This window comes from Botryllus schlosseri, chromosome 7 (assembly GCF_051294905.1).
Source record: "Botryllus schlosseri isolate E-star chromosome 7, Bs_hap1, whole genome shotgun sequence".
Lineage (NCBI taxonomy): Eukaryota > Metazoa > Chordata > Ascidiacea > Stolidobranchia > Styelidae > Botryllus > Botryllus schlosseri.
The window spans coordinates 15,145,283-15,165,012 of NC_137242.1; the positions used below are offsets into that span (position 1 = coordinate 15,145,283).

Sequence of the window (19,730 nt, forward strand, 5' to 3'; positions counted from 1 at the left end):
GAACTGATAAAATTGCTAATAAACCAATGATGATGATGTCTTAGCTAAATTACTTATCAGCGTAGAAATTTTGTTAAGAGCAATCTAATTTTCGATGGATTTACATAGTTGATTTGGCATTGTATCCCAACGGCCATATTTTTATCATTGAAAACAGTTTCCAAATTGCACACCTTTGTAGTAAGATATGGCGTCCAGTGTAAGTCATTGTCTCTTATCATATTGAATGTTATGTTATCGTTGAAATTCAGTAAGATGGGACTACTGATATAGTTTTTACCCACCTGGTTCGATCGCCAGTTTCACCTTTACATCATTATTGCTACTTTGTATTTAGTAGCATTAGTTGCGCCTGATTGTCCTAAATTCATTTTGGGACGACATATATCTTTGATGGTAACATTCTATTTCAAATTGGTATACAAGAATAACATCGATTTCATTTACTTCACCGCCTAATAAATTCAGGTACAAGGAAGGCCGTTATCCAGAAAACATGGAACGCATCACCATTCTCAACACCTCACCAATCAACGCCGACGTTGGGTTTTGCTTCCAACGTGATAGTAACGGCGCTACATTTTTGCTAGATCCACCTGTCATGTTCTTGAAACCTGGCGAAGCCAAAGTAAGTCGTGGGCTTTGTTTTGTTTGAATTCTCCCATTTACCGGTCTTCTGTGGCAGATTTTGTCGCTGTGGGCTTACCCGAAATTGGCCGGACAATTCGTCGATACGCTGGTGTGCTGCGTTCGTGAAAATCCGGAACCGATCTGCTTCAATATCGCGTGCCACGGTGTGCGTCCTGAGCTTGAGCTGGACCGGAAAACTTTGCACTTTGACAAGGTATCGTCGAACTAGGTTTTTTAGTTATTAACATCACTTTTGTATGTAAGCCCAATGTTTTATCTGCTAACTGAACATTTCACCTTAATGATTGAAGCAGCCTGAAAATTAGTATCGTTGTGAGTTTAATCTCGTCATGTCATTTTCTATTTGTGATCGCATTTTAAATAAATTCCGGAATAAATATGCCATTAGACTACAACGGCTTTACAGCATTGTAGTAAAAATTGCAAACAGAACAACAAATTATCTCATTTTTTCTATAAAATCTCATCCATTAAGTAGGCCATGACATTTTTTCGAATTATGCAAAGTCCATGCATCCAGCAACGAAATCCAACGCATGTGGTACAAGCCCCAATCGTTGCAATCTGTCATCTAAATGTTGTAATTTTGAAATAATTGGTACATGTTCTGTGATAATTTAGCAAACGAGCCTATTTCATTTTATGTAACAGCCCAATAACCATATGTAATCGGTAACAAATTATTCGGAGTGCTCAAGTAATTTTCCTTACATGTACTGCTGAATAAAGAATGTTTTCAGACTACTTGCACTTCTGCAATAGAAGTAGAAAGCACTTTTAGGACATGCTTACATCACTGTTATCAGTGAAATTGTCTTGACAACTGGGCGAATTGGCCCTTGCATCACGATAACGGAATATATTTTCGGAAATTGCACAAATTTGGGGTGTCATTAGGCACCCTACAATTTCAAAAGTGGCCACCCCCGATTAACTGCTCAAAGTATGCGAACCCTTGGTGATACTTGCACTTCTATATGAGTAGATATGTTCGGTGTTACTCCTACTCCAGTACCAACGCTGGTTACTTTGACCACCTCTGAATAACCAACCATTGCTTCCTCTTACCAAGGTGCTACTCCATCGTAAAGAAACGCGGACGCTCTTCCTCCGAAACAGCACCATGCTACCGGTTCAATGGCGAGTCGTCGGTATGGAGAATATGGGAGATGACTTCTCGTTGAGTCAAGACTACGGGGCTATCGAACCTCGCTGCGAGTTTGGATTGCAAATGCATTTCCGCGCTTCAAAGGCCATGAACATGAAAAAGACGATACGTCTCGAAGTAAGCAATGTGCTGTTCATATTTTTCTGTAAGTTCTGTCATGCTGAGTGTTAAATCATTGTACAAACTCAAATCATGTGCTCAATCTACGTTGTTATTGTTTGAGACATATTTTGCTCGTGCCATCTTAAAGTTAACCACCTTGTCTTGTAGCAGGGGTGGCCAACCTTTTCAGCCAAAGGGCCACATTTGATGGACGAACTATTGCGCGGGCCACTAGCCGCGCGAAGCGCGAAAATTTTTCGAAGTTCATTGGTCAGTTATATTGTCACTTTACTTTATCGCGGGGCTGCTGTATAGCGCTGGGCTCAGTTTGCAAGGAATTGACCATTCGGCGCCTGGATATATCGATATCGAAAGCTTCGACCAACATGCGTCAATCATTTTGTGCCTAGGTTTCAAATAGTCGACGTTCTTTCTGCGAGCGCAAACGTAAGGCCGCATATGTTGAAAGACGGTTTGTCTCAAATCGCGAATATAGTTAGACTCAATCTGAAGCATTAGGCGTTCTTTCATTTTCAAAAAGGGGTAACAATATTAAAAGCGAGAAATCGAGTGACAACATGTTGCGCGAAGTGTCTAGAAAATTTTTACTTTAGATAAATCTATCGCAAATTATTCTGTTTTATTGTAGTGTACGAAGATCTACCAAAATCTGACTCGCTCATGGATCTGCCAATGCGTCGGAACTGATATTTTAGTCATCACATCTCAAGTATTGCGGCCAGACTAATCAAATTTTTGGTTGGCGTTGCAAGTTCACAATCTTTTCAATCCGTTTTTGATAATATTATCTAATTTCGGAAATTACCTCGCGGGCCACTTAAAACCTTCTCGCGGGCCACGGGTTGGCCGGCCCTGTCTTGTAGTGTCTCGTCCCTCACCGCTAATATTTTTGATATCGATTTGTATATACATGCCGCCAAATAGGTTCTCAGATGCAATTAAATAATGATCAATTAGAATTATACTTATTCGAAAAATCCTTTCATTCTAGTTGAAAACTTTCTGGTAAACTACCTGTTCCCGGGCCATCTACAAATGGTGCATTGAGCTCTGCTCGCCTGGTGTATTTGAAATTTCATGTCTGCGACGCAATAATTCTGTGATACGATTGTCGATGTATAAAGTTCTTTTAAATTCTCTACTAGCTGGTAACGATTACCCCTGACGAGTTTCAGTGTAAAATATTCGGGTCTATTTCAATACGAATATACTATACAATTGTACACTGAAGTTCTGTGTCTTTAAACTACTTGTGCAATCAATTAATACTCGGGTGGGATCGTAAGGTTCTTGAGTGTGTCGGGAAAACTGTGACTTGCTCACAATATGCTCTCGGTAATAGAATTTCATGGCTACTAAGAGTTCTTAACGATAATCTATGAAATTCAGTGAGTCCGTATGCTTCCTGTTATTTATGGGATCGTGTTCCAGATATGGAGTCCACTTTCGGTCCAATCACAATAGCTGCATTAGATAGTCTGTTGTAACAGTGTACATAACGAGCACTTGCGGTGTACTGCTGGACACTGCATACGATATTGAATATTCAGGTCACAGACGTCGATAACATCATGGGCTTGGTGCAGACTGAAAATATCCAGGTCACCGCCGAAGCATATGACGTCGCGCTTGACATGAGCTTTCCAAAAGGCGCAGATGGCGGCCTTGATTTTGGCACCGTACGGGTTCTTTCGGACGAGTCCAAGCAAAGTTGCTCTCTAAAAAACAAGGGACGCTATGACATCGGATTTAGGTGAGATGGTTTACTTCCATCATTCTGTCTAAATCCGACTGACAATTATTATTAGGGCTACGCAAAATCGAGTATTTGAGTGACGCCATAAGAGTATGGATGATGTGAAAACTTCAAATATGCGACCACAAAAGAGTAAAGCCTCTTTCAACTGCATTAAAGATGATCTGTTATTTTTTAACCATACCTATTTGACCTCACTTGTGGCAATGATGTGGATTTGATTATGACTTCACAGAAGTGAAATTTCTAGTAACATGGGTAGCATCGAGTTACGTCTTTTGGATGCTGCGATAAGATCTATTGTGTTTCAGGGATTCTTGTCATGCGAAAAAGGTTTCCAAACTATAACTCGTGTGAATAATAAGTGGTTCTCAAACTGGGGAGCGCGCCCGAACTGGGTGGAAGCACCCGAAGGGAGACGTGAAACCACCTGAGAGAATTTATGTTTCTTGAACTTGGAATGAGTATAATTTCTGCTGAAACTTCGAAGTTTCAACAATGGCAGTGATCCCAATTATAGTTTGATTTAAAGTGTCATAATTGCGTCGTACCATCCACACACTGATGCTAGACCTTGATTGATACCGAACCTTGCACTAATGAGAAGATATGCCTGAATGAAGTGTAACTGGTGAATGCGTGTAGCTGTGCCATTGGTTTTTGATTTGGTTTATGTTCAGGTACGTTTGAGCTAAGCTCAAGTGGGGTAATAGAAGGGATTAGGCACCAAAATTGCTAAAATATCTATGTGATACGTGCTACCATTGCACAATGCACATGATTATGATCATGTTTAACAAAATATTATACCGGAGAGTTACCTCCAGCTCATAATTATTGCTCTGTGCGAATTCTGTGTTTGAAAAGTGTTTCAACAGCCATAACTCCTTCCATGCCACCAAACAATGCGTTGGGATTGCAATGTTTAATATTTTTTGACACGACGATAAGGGGAGCGCGAAATTTTTCACTCTCATCAAGGGGGGTGGTTCGAAAAAAGTTTGCTCTAAGTGAAAGGAGGTGTATAATTTCAGTACTCGAAAAATTAGGTACTCACTACTCGACTCGAATCATTGCAGTTTCTACTCAATTCGGATTCGATAACAGCCTTACTTATGAATAGTGTGTTGCATGCATTACTGGCTTTGCAATATTGTGTGCTCTGCGTTTTTCTGATGTCGACCCGTGTAACAATGTTTATCGATTTCTCACAGTTTTAATTTGGAAGCGTCTCCGGCCAATTGCCCTCCGATAGAGGAATTATTCAGCATCTTGCCGCAAAAGGGCACCTTGATTCCAAACGATCGTCCCACTCAGGTAATATGCTGCAGGTAGCCTTTTATAAACTAGTGGTCATTTTCTTTCAATTTGCAGGCATATTTTACGCCTATTTTCTAGTTTGTATATACAACCATTTCATTGGTACCACTGTTTGTAAAATTCTCAAAAGACCAGTCAATACTAGTAAATAGGCTATCGTTACTCCATCAACTTAATGATAATCAAGTTTCAGTTAAGTAGTGAACTTGTGTTTCAGTGATATATTGGATGAAAACTGACCAATATATTCACCCACTCATATTTAATACAAGCCACAGCTGGTCAGAGGTTGTCTGTAACAAAGTAGTTGTACTTGCTTTCCTGACTCAAGTGGCTATGTTTATATGCTACTTCCACTCCTACTTAGAACATTTTTAGGCAAAATTACGTACTTAATACAATTTGAACAGCTTCTTGGAGGTACAGAACTTCAATATACAATTGAATAGCTCATTCAGATTGAAATGAACCCGAATATTTTCGGCTGACACTCGACAGGGGTAATCGTCAGCAACTAGTAAAGAATTCAAAAGAACATCGTATATCAACAATCGTAGTACAAAATATGACATCACCTGCATGAAATGTCGAATACGAGAGAGTTCTTATTCGACATTTCATGCTGGTGATGTCATATTTTGTGCAATGATTGTTGATAAACGATGTTCTTTTGAATTCTCTACTAGTTGCTGACGATTACCCCTGACGAGTGTCAGCCGAAAATATTCGGGTTCATTTCAATATGAATATACTATTCAATTATTACAATTTAGATTTTGAAAAGTTGAAAATAGTTTTGATGTAAGTTTTCGACACTTTTATCAGTGAATTTATCATCAGATCCATGTGAAATGCCCCGATATCACAGTAACTGGATATATATTTTTGAAGATTTTTCTATTTGTAGAGTCATTGTAGTGATACATCTTGCAATCTTGAAAGTAGCCACATCAGATTAACCTCTAAAAGTATCCAACCCCTCGACCAAATTTGCTTTTGAAATTAGTCGAGTACTTTTCAGCCCATTCATTTTCTACTTCTGCTTCCTGTAGTTTTGACATATCTTGAAAATCTCCACTTCTAGTTGTAATTGGGTAGAAATTTACAGCATTACTTCCATTTGAGCAGCAATGCTGGCTGCTTTCACCAATTTTGCTGGTGGCATGAGATGAAATTTCAGTATGTAATACAATACGGTTCCTGTTAGTATGTTGTATCCGTTAATACCCCTCCCCTTGTCAGGTGCAAGTGATATTCCGTTCCAAGTTGGAAGTCAAGATTCAAGATCTGCCGTTGCTGAGATGCCAAGTGATTGAACCCAACATCTCAGACGGCGGGGAGATTATCGCGTCGATACCGATCAAATTGACAGCGCGCAGCGTGTTCAGCAAGTACAACATCCTGCCGTCGAGAGACATTAATTTCGGACCGATGGTGCAAAACTCGAAGAAGGGGCGGCAATTTACGATCGAGAACAAGGGAGAATTTGAATTCAAGGTTTGGAATTTTGCTGTTTACTGTAGCACGCAGCAATTCCATACAGATATTAAATTGATTTCGCCAATGTTTTCAAGCCACTCTTGGCTGAAGCTATCGCTGAAATAAAATTCTACGTATCAATCGTGTAATATCCATGGAAACTGATAATGTGTAGTTAAAGCAATATTTAGAACCTGTGTCGAATTTGCGCATTTGATTGACGATGGCAGCACAATGTTTAATTGTTAAACTGCTCAGAACATGCTAGTTGATCTTTTGCCACAAATGGTTTTTGGTTCAGCTATGATAGACTGACATTGCAACTAAAATTCCGGGAGTAAAAGTGCTTTCTGGTGATACTACAACCACTCAATTCGAGGTAGAAAACAAACATTATCGACAAAGTACATTTAAAATTAGGCTAGTTTAAATGTAATTTTACTTGAACCTTAAAATGAAGGATTGCTGCTATAAAATCATACCATCGGCTAGACTTGTAATGTAGCTACTGCGGATTCACTATCGAAAAACTGTGTTGCCTATGAAAAAATGCCAATTCGGAATGGTGTGCATCCCGCGAAATGTGTTTCTCATTTGTTTTGTTGTAGCCTGGTACGTTTGAGTTAATCTCAAGTGGGCTAACAGAAAGAATGAAAACAATAAAATCTCTAAAATATTCATATGCTGACTTTGCACATGCATATTTCTGACAAAAGTTTTTCAATTATATGAATATTTTTTGTCGCACTTCAAGCAAATTACTGTCTGGTACCAAATAATGTTAATTGTTTTCTTTTGTTCTATATTGAATTTTATGGAAAGGTTACCATTACCTTTACCAATTCAAATGACGGGTCTTGTAGATACTAGTGAATAAATGCGTGGCTCGTGTTTTCAGTGTAATATTGTTATCAATCAGGTTGCATAGACCTGCTGTATGGGTATTGTTAAAATCGATCGCTTTTCCTGTAAGATTTGCAATGCTTTGTTCTTTTTCAGTACACGTTAACGAAAATGGTCCGCGAAGCCCCGATCCAACGTCCCAGACCGATGGTGCTTGGGGGCAGACGCGTCCGATCACGCGACGGATCAAGTTCAAGCCGGTCCGCTGGTATGTTTAGGCTTATTCACGCTTTCAATGATAAAATATTATGTAAAACACACAATAAACATTATACTACAATAATTAGTTCTTCCATATTCGGTCAATGTGATGTCTTTTTCTCTGACAGTGTCTTTAATTGCTGCATTGACATTAAAGGGAAGACAGTAAACTCGAGATCAAGATTTCTCTTGGATTGTTTTTTTGTTATGGCAAAGTAGACGAAGAGATGATAAATTTTTTTCCAATTTTTCATGCCTTTCTCTCTAAAAGCCTCTTGGACCCCAGTTTTGGAACCCCTGTTTTAAAATTACTCTTTTCTTGTTCTTATGGAGGAATGAATATAGGGTTCCATATTGTGCCAAATGGGTAACGGAGTAAAAAATGTTGGCAACCACTGAATTAGAAAAACCGAGTTATCATTGTTGATTAATGAAATTTAGCTACGTCTGCGAAAAATCTCTTCTGACTACCACCGTTTTCCATTCAGCCCGAGGCGGTCGCACCGGGTCAGTTCGGCAAGACGTCGGAATGAACCAGTCGCGTCTCGCGGTGGGATGCTTCACTGTGTATCCGGGATTCGGCACCATCACGGCTGGATCAACGCAAAACATCACCGTGGATTGCATTGCCGAGAATCTCGCCAAGTCTGAGGAGGTAAGTCGAATGATAGTTAGCATTTTAGTATGACAAATAACTTCATCATTATGAACTTTGAAATGTGATGATCAATCAGTTACTAATCAAGCATTGTCTGTCAGTGGTTTTCAACTAATTTTGATTGTAATCAATGTTTTCTAAAAACTGATGTCATATTTTTGTTACAGTTCCTGGCGATTGACGTTAGCGACCGCGACCCAGATGATCATCCGTCCGGTATACCATACCGCTTGCTATCGGAAGGTTGCCTTCCCAGCATCAATACCAAGGATTTGACTTCGATTTTTGAGGAACACCGTATCTGCAGCACGTTGCATTCATACATCAATAACAGAGACGTGAGTTTTGTTACGTTAGATAGCGGAATGCTCACAAAAAGTCAGCTCCAAATTTTGTATTCTACCATACTATTATGAAGCCAATAACAATCTACCTATTTAACCTATCCTCCTTTCTTATGATTTTAACCGCGCTTTTACTATTGCCTTCTTCCTAAACTATTTTACACAATGCCCCTCTACTCTCAGAAGCTAATTTGGCGCTTATGTTGGAGTCACAAGTCTGTTCAAATTGTATAACACACACAATCAAGGGATAAAATCATGCGAGGCAATTTCCCTTCCAAAGTGCAGTAAAGACTTCAAATTTCATCATCCACGTTGTGCAGGCATTCAATACTATCCGTCAATAGACATCGCTGATTAATAGATTACCTGGTTACAAAACTCATTGTTGGATAGCAATTAACATAATTACACAGATAATTTTGGTGACGATATCTGATTGAATATGCCTATTGCGTCACGACAATGTGACCAACTATTGGCATATCTGTTCTTAGTGCACAAATTAAGCTACTAATTTAAGGATTTTTCAGACAAATGTCTAAGGTGCATATTCTGCATAGTGCCACCTTTTCCACTAAACACCCAGTCTGTAGAAAGCGCCCTTTTCCTGGTTGCTAACCACCCCAGGCGCCGCTCCGCACTGCACTGGATCTAAAAGTATAAATAGGTGTTCACTGAGGCTCATAGCTGTCAAATATATAATTTTTACGACCGATACATCTCTCACTGGGTTCAACCCATAGCTTTCATTACTGTAATATTGCCGAAAGAAATGCCTTTAAATTTTTTATCTCTAAACTACCACATTCTTTAACAGCTGTTGGATGGATGCGGAGTTTTTGCTGAAGAAGAGAACAAATTCCTGTTCAGCAATGTCATCGTCGGTCGGAAAACGTATGCCAGATTCAAGATTTCAAACACAAACAAGGTACGACGCAGGGCAGTTCATTCAATCACCGTTAGGCCATGACATATCAAAATTTTCACATGAAAAATTTTCTTATCATTCCATTTTTCAGGTGCCCGTTGATGTTGTGCTTTCCGTGAAACCGATAACAAATAAAGTGGCTGCGAGAATCCACGATATCTACGATATTGAGCCGAGCAAGGCTCAAATTCAACCTCATCACTTCGTGTATGCCACCGTGTCTTTCTCACCACCCGCAATGAACTCTTACGGATGCATATTTGAGGTAATGACTCTGATTTTCTTCATACACCCACAACTATTATCTGATATTGGTTAGTAACGGTGTTTGGTTAATTCACCAGTACCTAACTACAGTTTTGGTAACAAGTTCATACGGCGATAACCATTTCTTCGTTTACATATCCAGGTAGTTTATACCGAATTCTTTGATTAAAACCCAGATATTATCATGATTTCTGAGATTGTGAGCTTCATTCTTTCGTTTTAAGCCATATTTGTGTTGGGGAATATTTGATTGTTGCATTTTGTTTGATAATTTCGTGAATATTTTTTTTCAAATTTTGTTTTCAACCCCATGAATTTGCCTCGGTCATAGCAGTGTCTGGGCCATTGCAAGTCAAGGCAATATGCCCATTCATATCAACTGCTTCTCCCGGGATAGAATGCTGTTGCCAATCTTGCCATCACCGAAGTCATTTCACCTAGTGAGGAATAGCAATTTCGGGCACAAGAGAATAATATATTTGGGTTTATTTCGATATGAATATATAGTTCAATTGTACAGTGAAGTTCTGTACCTCCTCCTATACAAATATTGTGAGTTCAGCTGGTAAATCCATCTTCTCATTCTGCCGTTTCAGGCTGCTGTGGACGGCCTTCCTTCGTCAATCGCGAGGGGTCGTAATCTCCTCTTCGAAATTACCGGCGAAGGCAATTTGCCGAGAGTAACAGTCACGAAACCGTCGATGCGAAACAAAAACGGCGATCCGGTGCTGATATATCAGAGATTGCTACTGGGACGGGAGCAAGTTCTACCACTGGCTCTCGCCAATGAAGGCACCTTACCCAGCAAAGTGAATATCTCTCTGGAACAAAAAGTCAACACTGACGGTCAGTGCTGTAATCAGAAATGAATATCTAAATGTTGAAATTTCGTATGATGCTAAAAATCGGTCAGACAAAAACAAAATCAGAATGTGTGTACCGATATCGGCTAGAGATGGAATTTGTGTCCAATTTTCAATGTGACTGGCGGTATTTGCTAGAGAGGGTGGTAAATCAAATGTTACAAGTGTATTTAATTGAATTCAATCGGAAATAGATCAAAAATGGAACCAATCTAGGCAGGTACATAGATGAATCCTGTTTTTCAGATTTGCACATGACCTTGTGCTATTCATTGGGCCATATTAGTATTAATTATTCAGCTCGTCTGTCACCTTTTGGGATTTTGGTGTCTCTGGATAACTTTATTCAAGACACAACATTTATCATATGACAGAAAATTTACATTACTTATTTGATTACTTGGCAAATTCTAGCAGCCAATATTTGCCAATGTCTTTGAGAATCCTCAAAGTGAGAGCTCCGATACAATATTCTCCCTGGGTAAGCCACAGTCTCTTATGATTTTTCAATGACAAAGCTCAAATGTAAACAATGTCACTTAGACGTCCTATAACACCCGACTGTTTGTTTCAGGTGAACTCGATCTTCTCGACGAAGATGGTTCCGATCAGTACTCGGCATTCTTGCCAGATTTTGCCTTTTCTCTGGTGCCACACCCCGGTACCAATTTGATCCGACCGATCGCGACGCCTGGAAAACCGAGTGAGAATTGCTATCGAATTTTTAATTTTCCTATGCTTTCATATAGGGTGAGGTGGTGAGGTGGTTCATGATGACGTATTATTAGGTATTTGAACTGATTTGAGTACTTGCTGTACTTTATCACGAGGTGTTGGTCTTGGTCAGACCTGGGCATTTTGCGGCCCGCGAAAAGTTACTTGGCATTTAGATTATAAAATCGCTGATCACTCTTCATGACCGAGTTACCAGATGTTTTTGATCTTAAGTAACTTGTGAATGAAATTTTGGTTACACGGAAAAGCACAGCATTTCCATAGTTAAGTCGTGATATCGCCAACGACAGTATTATGGCTTTGCATGCTTTCCACTCAGGAAAGTGATGCAAGCATATCCCAAACCTACTTAACGATATCTGAAGTGTAAATAGTATATAACCCTTCGACCAAGTACACTATTTGAAACTACTGATTGAGTACTTTACAAACCATTATTTTCTACTTTCACTTGAAGTGAGCATCACAGGCCTTGGAAATTGAACTCTGAACTCTTGTGACCAGTTATTTGAATCGTTTTTTAAAATTCTCCATCTACGAACCTGATCATGGTGTGGCCGTACATCTCTTTCCAGGTGACGCCCCTTACACGACGAGTGTGATCTTGCAGCCCGGAGAAGCGGGCAGCTTTGACGTTAGATTCCGTCCAGAAACGGTCAGGACCTACACCGGCAAAATTAAGATCACCGTGGTCGATAATCTTTTCGAGGAGAACAAAATCCAGCTGTTCGGAGAAGGCTTTCAGGTTGCGTTTCTGATCAATTCGATAGTTCATAATGAATGAACGACAAATGCAATAATGCTTATCATATCGATGAATACATTACTCGAAGCATACTACAGCTGGATCTGACTATTTCACATTAACTTAGGCGATGGTAATAGCAATAAAAGTGAATGCACCCCAATTGATGATGTGATGAAGTTTTGGTCACAGTTTCGTGTTACAATGATATTTTATGTCACGCATCTGGGTTGTTTTTGCAGGATGAAATCGGGTTGTGGCAATTTTTGTAAAATGTAAACTTAAGAAGAACATTTGCTTCTCTCAACCCTTGCCAGATTTTAGTCCAATTTCAACTACTTGTGTGTGAGAAAATATGTGACGAAACTTGCTGTTGTGCTGTAATTACTTGCATCCAAGATGCTACAGGTTTTATGTAAAGTTGGCTACGGAGAGTGGAGAGCCTGTTATACATAGCCTAACATAGGAGCAAGCGATTTCCAACTGATTTTCGAGTTCTCACAGTAACCTATGCTGTTATCATTTTCTCACTTCCGTGGAAAAATTTATGATAACCCGCGCGCTGATGGCCATATGCCTGTCTCGACTGAAATGCCATATGCCTGTCTCTTAGAAAAACTTGGCATCAAATTCCCTTAGCATGGTATGTTTTGTTGATGTGTCATTGCAAATCAGTGCAACGTCTTACGAACAAGTAACTGTGGTGCTAACAATCTATTTTGTCGCGCAATAGGAGGATGTCACATTCGATAACCTGTACCGAGCTGGTGACGGCCAAGTCAATTTTGATGCTCCGACGGAATTAGATGCAAATCATCAACGTTCGGCGACATCTGTATCGAGCGGGGAACCCGTGTACGCAGGTGCCCGTGGCGATCGTCTCCTATTCGACGACTGCCACGTTTCAGAGGCAAAAGAAAGGTCGTTCACAATCACAAATCATTCTGAAGTCGACACTGTACGATTCCAGGTAACAATTTAGTTTATTCAAGAGGAGGTTGCAATCTTGCAAACTTTTAAACATGATTTTAATTGCAGTGGGACGAACACGACCATGTCACATTTTCTCCAGTCGTTGGACATTTGCATGCAGGTAATATGACTTGACAGATTTTGGTCGCAATAGAACGTGATTGATGTCAGAAAATCTCAAACAGACCACTGATGATAATAACTATAACTAAGTCCTGGCGAAATAGACTACAGAACTGATTCGCTTCCTAGTCAAGTATTAAGCTTAGAGTGAAGAGGAGTATTCGAGTAGGACTCATTATGCCTTCATAACAGTACGAATGACTTCAAAATTTCAGAAACTTATCTTATCTTAGCTATAAGTTAAATAATCATAGTTACACCTTACGCATCATCAATATTAATTTTCTGCTTCATGATGATGATCATTTCATCGTACTTTGTGACCATGATCATGCTGAAGGCACACAGAAATGTAGGTTCCATGAATATTTTTATTAGCCTCGTGCTAGATCAGGGGTCTCCAACACGCGGCCCGCGGGCCGCATGCGGCCCGCGAGGTCCTATTTTGCGGCCCGCGACCTGATTTGAACAAATTTCAGAAAAACGCTTAGTAAATCATTTTTAAACGCTGAAAATTATTTCAATTGAAACATAATGTTGTTGTTGTTCGAAGTAAGCCATTACACTGTGCCCAATATCACTATTCCTTACTAGTTGATACGGCTTCGACATGGTAATATCATTCCATGGATGAAGAATTTGCTGGTACGAATGGGCATAATATTGCCTTGACGTGCAATGGCCCACCACTGCCAAGACCGAGACGCGTGAAAAACGACTTCGGGCTCTCCAAAAGACCATGCTTTACGAGGAGATAGTTGTTTAGCAAGTAGGCCTACCGTGTCTAGCTAATCCAAATATTGATTCTTTAATCCAGGGGTGGCCAATCTGCGGTAGTAGAAGGGAAATTATGCGGCTGTCGACACTTTTGATAACAACCCTACGTTTTCTAAGATACCCCCTGCATCAGCTCTATCGGTGAATCTGATCACATTGGCCGAGAAAGGATAAATATTTTATAGTAATATGTGAAACCATACGAATATTGACGAAATTCACTAATAAACATGAAAAATTTTTCGCGCTTCGCGCGACTACAGACCGGGGTGTCCTGTGACTATTACAACATAACTACTAACGATTTCGGTCCGCATAGTAAGCCGATGTGCATAAATTGATTAGTTCGGAGTGTACCGGCAATGGACATGGACATTGGACAGTTTAACGTGGGCATTTGGCCCCAGCTAGTTTATCACGACTATAACAACCGGTATGCGGCCGCAGGCTACATGAGTAATCGAAAAGCGGCCATGAAGAGCAAAAATGTGTGCCACCCCTGTTTTAGCGGCTACAGAGTGTCAGGTATCGTGTACAGCTCATAGTTCAAAATATAACGAAATTGGAAATTGATGATCATGATACTTTTGTTGTATTTGTGTTTGTTCAATAAAATATTATTTCTTTTGTGGTGACTATAACCGTCGCCCATGTTAGAGAGCACAGCATTGTAATAACGAAGAGTTATCAGATGTGGTTGCTGAACTGCTTTGCCTACTTTTATATCGATATTGATGTCCTGCGGCCCGCGGCATCTCGGCATTCGGAAAAGTGGCCCGCGACCCATTTTGAGTTGGCGACCCCTGTGCTAGATATAGTAGATGTTATGATTCGACCAATCAAAGGCTCCATAGCTTGGAAGAAAGTATGGAAATTATGGTTTCTAGTTACCAAATAACTAGTGATGCCAATAGTTTATAAATTCATTACCATTGACAGGAAAAACACTCAACTCGAATCATTGCAATTGATACTTAACTAGGAAAGGAGTAGGCCTACTTAAATCGTTGTGCCAGTCCTAATCAAACATAAAAAGCACATTCAGTTCTGCTAAGTATTCCGAAACTGTTTATAGAGTAGAAATAAACATACAAATTATAAACCAATTAACCAAGTGAGTACCTTCAAAAAACAGTTTTCAAGCTTGTTTTTCAGTCTGCTCGCTTTTTAATGCTCTTCAAAGCCTGCGTTTTTTGTTTATTTTCAGCTTATAGTTGTATTAGTGACTACCCCGTTCCTTTTTTTATCGTAAGTCACACTGTTGTCTTTTCGTAGGCTGTTCCAAGGAGGTGACCGCCACCTTCAAATCCGAAAAGCCCACGTTCCTGAGGGATACCGTTATCCATTGCAATGTCGGCAAAATCAAATTTGAGAAATCCATTGAAAGTGTAAGTGTGTTATTCATGCAAAGAATGATTTTCGATTATTCACGGTTTACATAGAAAATTCAGAAAATTGTGTTTCAAATTTTTACATCAGCATCAACAGGTTGATAAAATAGGAATAAGACGTTTTTAATGACAAATTACTTGTGATACCATACTTTTTTATCATTCATTCTGTGTAGCACAATATAATTTTCCCAAATATGAGCAATATTTGTGAACATGTCTTTCCAGGTAACCCTAGTGTCAAGATATGGAATATGATCCAAAACATAGATGCCTGCTTGTAGGACTATTCGTCAAGTTGTTGTTGGGTGTTGATAGGTAAAATTTGGGATTCGTTGTCCATGAATCGTGATAAGTTACTGTAGTGACCCCACTGACACTTACTTACCTTTCAATTTAGATTTAATAAAAGTTGTTGTCATTGTCTAACGAAATAAATATCGCTACATGTATTTTATTGGAGTTCAACATTACAGCATTGCATGTACTTAATCACCCTTGGATACCTGTTCACTTATAATGTTTTGGTAGATATGAACATTTTTATGCATTAGTAGCACAATCAGATTCATGTTCAAAATAGCGGTCATGAAAATAAGCAGACTGTACAACATTAGCAATACCTATCTATGGATATAAGTATACACTTCCACACAAAATTGACTTGCTTGTTTTAGGTATCGGATTGGGATGACAGACTGCGCGTCGTCAAATGGGTTGACGTCCCCAAGCAAGTAAATGACAAGCAACCTAGCAAACCTACCAAGAAAAAGGTAACTTTTCACTGGCCTTTCATACCTCTAATGAGATGAATTCATTACTGATTCTTGTGGGCATAGAGATACAAAATGATATGTCGTTTGACCTAACACTGAAACTTGATTTTCTTGTTATTTTTTAATGTTCAAAGTTTTACGACTTCTATCACACATTTCTGTACAATTTATGGATGCATGGTATCAGAGCATTACACTGTGAAAATACAATTCGTTATGGTATTATACTTCATGATTGTATCGTGGTCTTTCATAATTGGAGTAATAACTGTGAAATAAAAGTAAGATTTGACCATTGAAAATATAACATTAAGAAATGGTTCGAATGAGCCCATTAAAATCTTAGGATTCAATTGAAGTTCTGCATCTTTGATCGAATTTTCTAACATTGCTGGTTTCGAACCAAACCGAAGGGTAGCCTAACCCGTGTGTTGCGCCTTCGTTACCATCTGAAAGATATCACAATGATTGATTGTAGTTGTAGCATGCCTAGATTTGTTCCGAATGTCATGCTACTGATATTCAATTAGATCGAATTCGGGGCTGCATGGTAAGAAACGTATTCAGCAGTATTCTCTAGCCTGGTATAATCAAGTTTTAAACTTTAATGTTGAGTTCACAATGCGCAATTGCGCATAGCTAACCGCAAATTAGTAAAATTGTGTGGCGGGTGTGCTATCATTCTGATGAAGCTATCGTAAATGCCAGATTCTGGAACACGACGGCGTGATTTCCATTGCACGCGTCCTGGCGAACTATGAATGATCTAATTAGGTGTTAATCTTCGCACGCCTTGCGCATTTTAGCACCTTCTGTATATGTTTCGAAAGCGATTTACTCACAGCATTTCCGAGAACCCTACAGTATCGCCAACTGTCTCCTTGCCATGCCAGGCGTATAGGGAGTATTCCGCGGTAAAAACGGTCTTGTTATCTATTAGTAGCGGGTGCGTTTGGTTCCGTTTGTACCGGTTAAAACCAGTCTGTGCGATATCTCTCGTGTTCGAAGGCACGCTTCCAAGTTGAATGAGTTTTATTACATTAATTACACAAACGGTTCGGATTGTTACATTTGTTAGCAGTTTTTATCAATTCAATACACCACAAAAATTGCCATGCAATGTAAAGATAGGAAGGTGTCGAAACGACTTGGAGTAGTCTTTGAAATCAGACACCCACCTTGGCCTAGGACCTAGGCGATATAAAGAAATATAGAAATGTATTGAAGGAGTGCTGCGTAATGTATCATGATTCCACGCCGGCACTAACGCAGACGGCGCACCAGTTACGCTTTCGGTTATATTTATCAACCTACAACACCAATTTTAATCACACGCATAGTGTATGTTTCATATGACTCAATCCTCAAATAGATGTAGATAATTTAAACCCTGGTACCCCATCCTTGAAGTCTTTGTATTACGTACTACTCTTAGAAGATATGCGCTATACTCAGTGTTATCATCTAGGAGTCCTTTCCTAGTTGAGCCTTGCGTAATATCGTGCCTAAGTCCTTGACAATGTAACCCACTCTGTCCAAGATTCACGCGTCAATTTACCACATTCAGTTGCCCTGAAACTTTGGCAGTCACAGACATTTTGGTAACAATTCTGTTTGGTGGGGTGACAACCGAATAATACCGAGCACACCAGCTAGTATTCCAATTTAGATCTACTACTGCCCGAATCACATTAGATTGGATTGTACCATCACATATATTTGTATTTGGTGAGAATGTTTAGCTATGGCTTGTCGCAATAAAACAAATTTATTTGGACAATATCGTGTTTTGATTGCGTATTAACCTGATGCAGCGTTACGATTTTCAAGCATTTTTCGCCGCTAGATCTTATTATAACGTATTTCCGCGCCCAAAATCAACACCAATCTGTCATAAAAATATCGTAGCCGTATATTGTACACGTCGCATACAGGCATGTGCGCGTCTGTCCGTGCATATCTATTTGCAGCCATTCACACCGTGCAGAGAAATATCACTCGCTGGCCTAATCTAAAAGCCAATCGGGCGCGCATTTATCAAAGCCATTTGCAGTGTGACCCAACTTGTTAGCAGCGTTCAACGGAACATATTCGGGTTAGGATTTACAATTTCAGTCTTCGCTCTGCGTCTCGTTTAAGATACGCGCTTTGAGATCGTCAGACGAGTTATCCCGCCTTACTATTCTCTCCTTCATCGCGTTTTTGGCTTCTTTGAGTCGCTTTCGGGCATCGTCTTTGTACTGCCTCGCCGATACGGAGCCTTTTGTGTTCACTTTGGAAGTTCCAGCACCGTTTGAACGCTTTACATTGCCTTTCGACGGCCCTTGAGCCGGTCTGCGATTGACCTTGTTCTTCTCCAAGTTTTCAAACTTGTCCAAAATGTCTTCGATCTGAAACGATATCATCTCCCAGAACCCTTCCAAGTCGCTTTTCATGATAGGTTTGTCTCCCGGGCGTGGGTTTACAAAGCAGCGCACCAGGCCTTCGAATTGTTTGAACCTGTCGCTGACCAGTAGATTCGTCTGGCCGATCACAGACCTGATTTCGCCCGCCAAAGTATGATACGACGCGTCCTGTAGCACTGCGTTCCATCGGACTTTTTTTTCTTCAAGTTCTGCTGTTGCTTTTTGAAGCAGATTACTAAAATATGTCGCGTCTTCGTTGCTTTGTCTGTCGTTGAGTTCTGCTGTTTGCATATTCTCTTGGTCGCTGGAACAGTTGAAATGCTTAGTTTCGGTAGCAGTTTCTTCTAACGCGTGGAAGTTTTCGAAAGTGTCGTATTGAATTCTTATGTTCTGGTGTCTACGGAATGAAGATAATGTACCAAGGCTCACGGACGACGCCTTCTGCTTTATAAGATCCAAGAAAGACCTGAACGATCGTGATGATTTCGTGGTGTCTCGCTGGTGATTGCTGTATCCTTCCGAATCTGAGGGCACAGTGCTTATACCACTCTTCTTAATTGGGCTGGGCGTTGCGCGAATGTTTTTGATAATTCCGTCACTCGCATCGTGCAAATAATCATCTTGAATCCGAAACAGGGCGTCCGGACATGACTTGACTCTCTTACGAATTTTAGGAGCCGTGCTTTCTTTCAACGCTTCCAGCTTTGGCGTCCATAAATTGCCGCTCGCTTTTTCAATCGATCCGTAAGCGCTATGTGACGTCACAATCATACGTTTCGGCTGTCCTGGAAATGTGTCTTCCGATCCGCCGTTGAGTCTTGTTGCATATTCCTGACATAACAATCTACTATGGGTCGACACAACCTCTTTTTGCTTACCATGACGATTAGTGTCGAGACTTTGTGACCTTCTGAACGGTATCCTTGACGCAATCGCCATATTTGGAACCGATTTTTCATGCGAAACATTATTATTTCTTGCGTCCCTGGATAACATATCTGCACTGCTCACATACCACGCCTACTTCAGCACTGAACTGAACACTCAATTACATATTCGCGGGTATTTATCGACTTGCAAACCGCGAAAGGTTTTCTCACTCCTGGAAGTAATCCAGCGGCCGACCCGCGCGTCATATCTGG

The 19,730-nt window shown here is 40.1% G+C and overlaps 2 protein-coding genes across 5 annotated transcripts in view; one reads left to right on the plus strand and one right to left on the minus strand.

Annotated features, from left to right (window-relative positions):
• The window catches only part of LOC145442391 (hydrocephalus-inducing protein homolog), a 106,530-nt gene that overhangs the window by 41,047 nt on the left and 45,753 nt on the right, over positions 1–19,730 (plus strand). For all 4 annotated transcript variants that reach the window (XM_080320286.1, XM_080320287.1, XM_080320288.1 and 1 more), the window contains 18 exons: positions 469–628; positions 686–844; positions 1,724–1,936; positions 3,493–3,695; positions 4,913–5,015; positions 6,261–6,515; positions 7,497–7,608; positions 8,090–8,256; positions 8,427–8,597; positions 9,424–9,534; positions 9,626–9,799; positions 10,398–10,647; positions 11,239–11,367; positions 11,975–12,144; positions 12,878–13,114; positions 13,183–13,237; positions 15,292–15,404; positions 16,085–16,180. In XM_080320286.1, the coding sequence (XP_080176412.1) occupies positions 469–628; positions 686–844; positions 1,724–1,936; positions 3,493–3,695; positions 4,913–5,015; positions 6,261–6,515; positions 7,497–7,608; positions 8,090–8,256; positions 8,427–8,597; positions 9,424–9,534; positions 9,626–9,799; positions 10,398–10,647; positions 11,239–11,367; positions 11,975–12,144; positions 12,878–13,114; positions 13,183–13,237; positions 15,292–15,404; positions 16,085–16,180 (2,878 nt within the window). The remainder of the gene's footprint in view (positions 1–468; positions 629–685; positions 845–1,723; positions 1,937–3,492; positions 3,696–4,912; positions 5,016–6,260; positions 6,516–7,496; positions 7,609–8,089; positions 8,257–8,426; positions 8,598–9,423; positions 9,535–9,625; positions 9,800–10,397; positions 10,648–11,238; positions 11,368–11,974; positions 12,145–12,877; positions 13,115–13,182; positions 13,238–15,291; positions 15,405–16,084; positions 16,181–19,730) is intronic.
• On the minus strand, positions 18,230–19,687 carry LOC145442398 (disks large-associated protein 5-like). The gene has a single exon (XM_080320301.1). The coding sequence runs from the start codon at positions 19,582–19,584 to the stop codon at positions 18,295–18,297; it is 1,290 nt and encodes a 429-aa protein (XP_080176427.1). The 5' UTR covers positions 19,585–19,687; the 3' UTR covers positions 18,230–18,294.